This window comes from Sinocyclocheilus grahami, unplaced genomic scaffold, assembly GCF_001515645.1.
Source record: "Sinocyclocheilus grahami isolate Dianchi unplaced genomic scaffold, SAMN03320097.WGS_v1.1 scaffold47.1, whole genome shotgun sequence".
Classification (NCBI taxonomy): Eukaryota; Metazoa; Chordata; class Actinopteri; order Cypriniformes; family Cyprinidae; genus Sinocyclocheilus; species Sinocyclocheilus grahami.
In genome coordinates this window covers 1540912-1550197 of record NW_015505226.1, presented here as the reverse complement: position 1 = coordinate 1550197, position 9286 = coordinate 1540912, and the positions used below count along the sequence as shown (strand labels likewise).

General features: G+C 43.2%; 1 protein-coding gene across 1 annotated transcript; it reads left to right on the top strand.

The window, feature by feature from the left end:
* The first annotated feature begins 230 nt into the window (after positions 1 to 230).
* On the top strand, positions 231 to 4317 carry LOC107582706 (ankyrin repeat domain-containing protein 33B-like). The gene is made up of 5 exons (XM_016268646.1): positions 231 to 353; positions 977 to 1373; positions 2313 to 2442; positions 2715 to 2855; positions 3192 to 4317. The coding sequence occupies exons 2-5, from the start codon at positions 1101 to 1103 to the stop codon at positions 4037 to 4039; spliced, it is 1392 nt and encodes a 463-aa protein (XP_016124132.1). The 5' UTR covers positions 231 to 353; positions 977 to 1100; the 3' UTR covers positions 4040 to 4317.
* Positions 4318 to 9286: the final 4969 nt, after the last annotated feature.

Sequence of the window (9286 nt, the reverse complement as noted above, 5' to 3'; positions counted from 1 at the left end):
TGTGAATGCCTTTGTTTGTCAGTACGAGACAGAGAGAAAGAAAAGGAAACCATTTTGATAGTGTGTGTGTGTGTGTGTGTGTGTGTGTGTGTGAGAAAGGTGATTATGCTCTGAAAGCCTATATTGGGTCTTTTCTGATCCTCAATGGCATTAGTCAGTCTAATGACCTGAGGTGTTACGGAGCATGTATACGCCCATCTGTGATCACATCAAATACTACAACACACTATGAAGACGTGAAACTGATGGTTGTATTTTCTGCAAGCTGAGGTTTCTGATAATGACTTGTGAAAGTTTAAAGGTATAGCAGCATTTACTGAAGACACCTCTTTTCTTCTGAAGTGTGAACACAGGTGAGTTATACTCCATATTTATACAATCTCTATTTTAAATCAAATTTAAAAGGTATGTGCCAGACTCTCAGGAAGCATTTAAGAGCATCTGGCCGTTTTCTCCTTTGTTCACTAGAGCATTAAAGAGACTGTTTTTGCTTTGTTGTAATCTTTGGTTTTGTATTTTACAAGATTTTTTTCTAAAGAAATGTTTAACTTATTGCTGTTTTCAGAAATCGAAATACCAGGTTTTGTAACTAAACGAAATGTTTCACAAAAAATTGTTGTATAAACACATACATGTATTAATGGTAGAGTTAATTGAGGTAATGTGTGTTTTTAGAGTGTACCATATGTAAGCCTTTTTACAGGTATCTGTGTATTTTAAGCCTGAGCTGGCCAGATTTAGCACTGACAATTAAAGCACAGCTCCCAGGCTAAATCTGGAGCTATGAAAACTCCCATTTTTCTTGCATCAGAAGTTTTTGAAGTAATCGAACAGTAATGGTTGTCATCACAGACAGTGCATTATTTTTATTTCATGTATTTATGGATGGATTGATAGATAGATGGATTGGATGGAAGTTTCTTTCACTTGGTTAGAGAGCGTTGTGGTTTATATCCTTTGGTATTTTTACATCAAGACAGGGGCCATAAACTCTTGGAGTGCATTCCTTCATCTCAGGGTGCTGACCCACTACAACCATGTTGGAACACTTTCCTCAAATGCCAGCATAGATGGTGTAGGCAAGATTGAACTTTGCAGACATGGCAGCAGTTCAAAGCTCTGCTTTTAAGGACCCAAACCTGGGGTCAGGCCCGGATGAGGATGAAATCTCATTGTTGGAAGAAGAGTCAGACTCTGGAAGCTTGCTCTCTGATGATTCTGTTCTCCCCGATTATGAACAAGAGGAAAGGACAAAGGGAACTGCCAACACACTATATGAGGCTTGTGTCCAAAATGACCCAGAGGCACTGAAGAGCGTGTTGGAAAGAGGTGTGACCTATGATGAGGTCATGGAAGTTGACATTAATGGCAGGGTAAGACAGATTAGTATTAGAGAGCATGAGACAGAATGACTAATCACAGAGCAGAAAAATCAGCAATGCAATAAAAATAAGTAGTATAGGGACCAATTCACACTAACTAATTGCTTATTAGCATGCCTATTATTAACATGTTGGCTGTTTATTATTACTTATAAATCACATATTAATGTCTTATTCTGAATGACCATATTCTACATCCCTAATCCTACCCAATACCTCATTTTAACAACTACCTTACTAACTATTAATAAGCAGCAAATTAGGAATTTATTGAGGCAAAAGTCGTAGTTAATGGTTTGTTAATACAGAGAATTGGACCTTAAAATAAAGTGTGACCGTGAATTTTAATTAAATGTTTAATTTTTGTTTAATATAAATTCCTAGGTCAACCCGGATCGCTATTTGGGTTTCCTTTGAGAAATTCAAATGTTTTCCACTGTATAAGTAGAATTAGGTCTGAGGTTCTTGTTTAGTTCTATAACATAACATACAACTGCAATAAGGTTGTGTGTGTGTTTGACAAATGGATCTACATAATCCTTATATAGCAACTTGTTGACGACACTTCCAAAATTCATGTTTGAGGTATGACTATGTGCAATTGTAACTTAACCACATGAGAAAGTCAATTTAAGTAATGTTAACAGACCTTATTGTACTTGAGGAAACCAATGCCTCGAAAATGCTAATTCCAAGTTTTAGCACCCCACACTGAACAACTTTATTTATTTATTATTTAACCACTGAGAACAGTTTCAGATTATTTTATTAGTGCTACAGGGTTATTATGGTTTGTTTGATTATGAAAATGTTACCTGTTGATGTGAAGTGTCCATGTATTACAGTACATTTATGCCTCTTTACTTTTTTACCTGTTAAAGGAATATATTGATAGAGCTCTTTGTAACACCCCATGATTCTCTCATATAGAATGGACTGATGGTGGCTGCATATAAAGGCTTTCTTCCAATTGTTTATGAGCTGCACGGCTGTCCGCATCTGGATATTAACCACCAAGACAATGACGGCAACACTGCTCTAATGATCGCAGCTCAAGCTGGTCAGTTGCTGCATGTGCCATGTCAATTTTTGATGGAAATTAGATGAACTACTGCCTGGATTCTGCTGGCAATAATAGTGCTCCAGCCAAATAGTGATTTTTGTGAATATGATGCAATTTAAATAGAATTGAGGTGTATTTGAATCAAAAAGAATGATAATGACTTCATGTTAAATACAATTTGAGTTACTATTTACTGTTTGCCCCATTTCTTTATTTAGTATATATTCCAAAATACAAAAAAAAAAAGTTTAAAATCTTTCTGTACACAGGTCATGTCTCCATATGTAACTACATCATGAATTACTTCCCTGGAGCAGAGACAGAGATCATAGACAACAGAGGATTCACTGCCCTCATTAAAGCTGCCATACAGGGCAGGAATGATGTGGTGGCAGCTCTCATTATGCACGGTTAGTTGTTGAACACACATATGCTGATGTGCTGAAAATGATCCTTCAGAATGTTGGCATTGTTTGTATTCATCACATCACTAGAGAAAGACAAGAAGTTACCAAATGACCCACATAATCAATCACAAATGGCATAGCTGGCACTGACCCAGTTCGCTAGTTTAGCATCCAAAGTAATTAATTAAGTAATTAAAGCAAAGGATCTGTGGAAGGCACAACATGACTAGGCAGTGTGATTTCTGACACAGCATTCTTTTTTAAACTATAACTCCTCCAGCATCCCTCTGATAAACAAAATATACAAATTTTTATATTCTCTATATTGTTCTGTCTTAGGGGCTGATGTAAATGCTGTAGACTCCAACCGTGGTAAATGTGCACGTGACTGGGCACTGAAAACAGGTCGCTTTGACACACTGAATCGTCTGCGCCACCTTGCGCTTCATCCCACAGCTGAACAGTTCTGTGACACCTACGTCCCAGAGTGGCCCAACCTTAAGGTGCTGGTCAGCAAAGCAACAGCCAATAAGAGTGCTGGCCAGAAGATGACTCATCATCTCAAGAGTACTTTTGGTTTCAGTTTCCCACGTGACCCGCAGGACAATGGTGTCATGGATCACATGGTGCGAATGACCACCAGCTTACGCAGCCCATTCATAGCCACGGCCACACGACCGCTGTGCCCAAGCAGCCCTCCGCAGATGGGTAAACGTCGGCTTGCTGTGGCTGAGCTGATGCAGAAGCACTCACAGAAGCAACTGGAGGAGAGTTCACTGTGCCATCGAAACAGCTCCATCTCTTCCATTTCTCCATCTGTCCACTCAGCTGAGTCTGTCTCTTTGTCCTGCTGTGCCAGTACAGAGAGACGAGGCAGTGTGCTGTCTATTGCTCAGTCTGGAATGCGCACATTCATTCCTCGTAGCGTAGCGTCAAGGCGCAACAGTGTCTTCCCCTCTGGTTGTATCCCACAGATCAAAGTTACCAAATCCTCTGAGCCCACTCCAAAAAAGGAGAAGAAGAATAAAAAGCAGAAAGATTACCTGGAGCCTCCAAAGTGGAAGTATAAGGAGGCTAAGGATGAGAAGAAGAAAGAGAAGAAAGCGTTGAAGGAAAAGGAAGAGAAGGAAAAGGAGATGAAAAGCAAAGACAAGGATAAAGGAAAAAGGAAAAAGCGTGATGATTAAGATGCGCTCTTTAAAATTCTTAATAAGGTTGTAGATGCCCTCAGTGTAATTGTGTGAGGAAATGCTTGATGACAGAATCGGTGAAGCAATGCAGTGAAGAGAAAAGAGGAAGCGCATTTTGAAACCTCAGTGGTGCATTCCTGTCTCACAAAAATCACTTCCTACTGATGATTCCTAATGATCATTTCAGTCAGTCTTATAGGCTTAAGCAGACATTTTAAGGTCTCTGATTGGATGACTTGCATGTAGAATAATTCCTGAATGAATGCATCTAAATAATCACCGACATCATCAGAACTGAATTGTGCTTAACCAAAAATATTACAGTTCATATTTAACTAATTGATTATTTATAGTCCATCACTGACATAAATTTTAAAAAAATTATAATAATTTAACCACAGTTTATTTGCAAGACTATTGTATCCCACAGCAGACAGTTGTCGAAATTAGGATTATGTGCAACAAAATTCTGTAAAAAAGGTTGCGTCGCTTACAGTTCATGTTTTTTGTATGTGCTTCATTAAATATGGAGCTGTTTTACTCAAGATGCCTTCAGAGGAGATACCAATCATAACACAATGTCCATCACATGTGCAGAATGATATCTAAAAGTTTTTATTTTTCTTCTTCTGACTAACATTTGGATATTAAAATTTAATCAACAACAATAAAAACAACTAGCTAGGTTACCTTAAAAGTCCATAGATATCGCCATCAGTTCATACCGCTGTTAACACTTTCTCAACAAGTAGATACGATGAGACCTGTTCTCCGGTTTTGGTCAGGTGACAACATATACCCTGTTCACCTGCTAATTAAAAGAAAATTTTTTTAGCAGCAGCTGCACTCTCAGAAAAAAAAGTACAAAGCTCTCATTGGGGTAGGTACAATCCTTGTACCTTATTTACCTCTAAATGGCACATATTAGTAACTTAAAAGCAGTTGTTCTCAAATCCGGTCCTGGGGAGATCCTTTGTATGTGTCTCTTAACTGACACACTCAGTTCATTTGATGGAGTTTGATCTGATGAACTAATGATCTGATTTTCTGAATCAGGTGTGTTAAATAAGGAAGACATACAAAATGTGCAGAGCAGTGGGTCCCCAGAACTGGAGAGGAGAACCACTGACTTAAAGGTACTTTGTAGTGCATATTAGTAACTAAAATGTACATATTAGTATACCTTTTGAAAGGGTACAGCCCCAGTGACAGTTTTGTATCTTTTTTCTGAGAGTGTGTTGTAGTATTTTGTGCAGTGCAAAAGCTAACAAAATGTTATCACGACTGACTTGATCATGTATTATGTTTGTAAATATGTACTGTATGATCCATTGTAGGATACTGTAAGTATGCTGTAGTACACAAAGATGGTCTTATTGGCTTTCTCTCACCCTCTCTCCCACCTGTGTATCATCTCTGACAGCACTGCAGGGACAGACGTGAGGCTGAACAGTCAGTAATCTGCTCTCTTACAGTTATGCAACACAGCCATGTGGAGAGCAACAGTAAAGCCATGCAGGATTAGAGATCTAGCCGGGTCACTCAGGTCCAGCAGAGGCCTCTGGCTAAGTCTGGGATCATGAGCCATGGCTTCTAAAGGACATGCTCTGGAATCACTTTTGTAGTGATATGATCTGCATCAGCAAGGGGAGAGAGATTCTGTGCACCCAATATTACAGAACAAAAGGACTACATTTTGAAATAAGAGACAACATAACAATTTAGAATTAATGAATTCATGCATTAGAAATTTAAAAGAGAAATGGTGAAATGTTTCTTTGACAATTCTAATGCATGGACAGAGGTATCAATGTAAATTATGGCCAATTCAACTAGAAAAAGATATATATATATGGCGTCAATTGCTTGAATGGACAACAACAAAATGGTACAATGACAAACTCACTTATGCTATATTAAACATAGAACTTTAGTTAACAAACCGAATAAAAATCCACCATGCTATATGCCTAGAGATATGCCGGTATAAAATTTTCATGTTGCGATTAATTGCTAATGTTAATGTAACCTCTGATGGCTAGCAGACGGAAGTTCATGGACCGTATACGTAACAGAGCCCCCCCCAAGGAGCGGCTTCCAGACGCTCCAAAACACTTTACGATTCCAGAGGGCGGTGGAGGCGGAAACAGGGGAAGGGTTGGAGGGCCAGGTCCACATGGAAGTGGAGAGACCGGGAACTGAGGCAGAACCAGCGGAGCAGAGAGCCAGGGTGGAGCCGGCAGTACAGGTGGAGCAGGGAACCACCAGAGCCAGACAGTAGACCACCACGGCGGGGCAGAGGACCACCACGGCGGAGCAGAAGACCACCACGGCCAGACAGCAGACCACCACGGCAGAGCAGAGGACCACCACGGCGGAGCAGAGGACCCCCACAGCGGAGCAGAGGGAACAGGAAACCCCCCCGGTGAACCACACGGACCAGGAGACCATGGCAGAGACTGTAACAACGAGAGAGCAGAGACAGACAACACAGACAGAACATTGGGGTTGATAGACAAGGCTGAGTGTTCAGAGGCAGCCTCCTTGGCTGGGTCGGGACAGGACAACCGTTCACAAACGACCTCCCGGGCTGAAGCAAAGCAAGCAAAGAATTCACAAACGGCCTCCATAACCGTGACAGGACAGGATGAGGTTCCCCCGACGGCCTCCATAGCCGTGACAGGACGAGCAGGGAGTTTGCAGGCGACCTTTATAGCTGTGACAGAACGAGCAGGGAGATCGTAAACGGCCTCTATAGCCGTGACAGGGCAGGACGAGGATTCACAGACGGCCTCCTAAGCCGTGACCGGACAGACAGAGAGTTCACCGACGGCCTCCATAGCCATGACAGGACGGGACGAAAGTTCACAGACGGCCTCCATATCCATGACAGGACGGGACGAGAGTTCACAGACGGCCTCCATAGCTATGACAGGACAAGCAGGGAGTTCGCAAACGGCCTCTATAGCTGTGACAGGACAGACAAAGAGTTCCCAGACGGCCTCCTTGGCCGGAACAGGACAATCAGAGAGTTCATAGACGGCCTCCTTGGCCGGAACAGAACAGGCAGAGAGTTCATAGGTGGCCTCATTGGCTGGAACAGGACAGGCAGAGAACACATAGGCGGCCTCCTTGGCCGGAACAGGACAGGCTGAAAGTGCGTTGCTGGGCCCCACCATCACGCCAGGAGCTGAAGTGAGCACCGCCGTTTCAGGAGGTTCTGCAGCGTAAGCCGCCACCTCTGGAGATGTTGTAGCCAGTGCAGCTGCCTCTAGCAAATCGGCGGTGGTGTACGCGGGCCAGATACACCATAAAGCAGCCCCCCATATGGGAACTGCTGCAGACAGGGGAATGAGTTCATGAACGGAAGGGTTCGAGTGAGTGGGTTTGGGGATACCAGCTGTGCGTGCAGGCACCAGCGGTGCATCCCTCACACTGGATACCAGACTGGTATACCGAAGGGCTGACCTTGAGAATCTGGGTGTAACAGACAGGACGTAACATGATTCTAGATGATCAGCTGTGATGCGACGTGATTCGGGATCATCAGCTGTGATGTGACGTGACTCTGGATGAATAACTGAGGCGTGACGTGACTCTGGACGAACAGCTGAGATGTGACGAGGCTCTGACAGATCAGATGAGACTTGACTGGAATCATGAAGATCAGTTATGACTTGACTTGACTCATGACGATCAACTGTGACTCGATCTGACTCATGACGATCAACTGTGACTAGACGCGACTCAGGAAGATCAACTGTGACTAGACTTGTCTCATGAAGATCAGCTGTGACTCGACTTGTCTCATGAAGAGCTGTGACTAGACTTGTCTCATGAAGATCAGCTGTGACTCGACTTGTCTCATGAAGAGCTGTGACTAGACTTGTCTCATGAAGATCAGCTGTGACTAGACTTGACTCATGATAATAAACTGTGACTCGATCTGACTCATGACGATCAACTGTGACTAGACGCGACTCAGGAAGATCAACTGTGACTAGACTTGTCTCATGAAGATCAGCTGTGACTAGACTTGTCTCATGAAGAGCTGTGACTAGACTTGTCTCATGAAGATCAGCTGTGACTAGACTTGACTCATGATAATAAACTGTGACTCGATCTGACTCATGACGATCAACTGTGACTAGACGCGACTCAGGAAGATCAACTGTGACTAGACTCGACTCAGGAGGATCAACGGTGACTTGACTTGACTCGTGAAGATCAGCGGGGACTTGACTTGACTCGTGAAGATCAGCGGGGACTTGACTTGACTCGTGAAGATCAGCGGGGACTTGACTTGACTCGTGAAGATCAGCGGGGACTTGACTTGACTCGTGAAGATCAGCGGGGACTTGACTTGACTCGTGAAGATCAGCGGGGACTTGACTTGACTCGTGAAGATCAGCGGGGACTTGACTTGACTCGTGAAGATCAGCGGGGACTTGACTTGACTCGTGAAGATCAGCGGTGACTTGACTTGACTCGTGAAGATCAGCGGTGATTTGACTTGACTTATGACGATCAACTGTGACTTGATTGAACTCAGGGAGATCAGCTGTGACTGAACGGACTGCTGTTGGGTCCGCCATCTTGCGATCCGGCTCTGCTGTCGCCGCCATTTTGTGAGTGCGCTCTGGTACAGCCGCCACATCAGTCACAGATACTGTGTCGCGTTCTTCCTCTGCGACACCCACAGTAAACAAAGATCCAACAGTCAACAAGGCATAATCCATTAACTGAGCGAGTGATGAACATGGACCCTCGCATCTAAATTTAGACTTGAGCGATTGATTTATGCCATCGCAGAAAAACTCTATCAATAAACAGTCTGGTAAATCAGAATAGTGAGCGATGGCTAAAAACTCTCGAATATGGTTCTCCAATGATCGGGGGCCCTGTTTAAGGGCTAATAAAATTCTTGCCGTGTCCATACCTGGCCAATTTCCTTTGGAAAAGCCGCTGGATCCTTGTTTGGCCGAGTATTCTGTTACGGGGCTGACAAGACGTGAGAAGTGCGGATCCATCTGCAAGCTTTATTAACATCAGAGGAGGTCAGAAACACAGGCAGGGTCGAATGGTGGCAAACAGGTATATGGCGGGTAAGACACAAGAATAGTCCTAAGGCTAGCGTAGGTCAACGATTGGCGAACAGGATCACAAGGGCGAGACTAAAGGGATAACTCCAGGAAAACAGGCACAGATCAAAGACAGAGAAAACAGACAAGGCAAGACTAGGCT

Excerpts from the sequence above, each read along its gene's own strand:
- LOC107582706 (XM_016268646.1), top strand. The coding sequence starts at position 1,101 with ATGGCAGCAGTTCAAAGCTCTGCTTTTAAGGACCCAAACCTGGGGTCA. Across the intron at positions 1,374-2,312 it reads AAGTTGACATTAATGGCAGG|AATGGACTGATGGTGGCTGC; the intron begins GTAAGACAGATT and ends TCTCTCATATAG. Across the intron at positions 2,856-3,191 it reads GGCAGCTCTCATTATGCACG|GGGCTGATGTAAATGCTGTA; the intron begins GTTAGTTGTTGA and ends GTTCTGTCTTAG.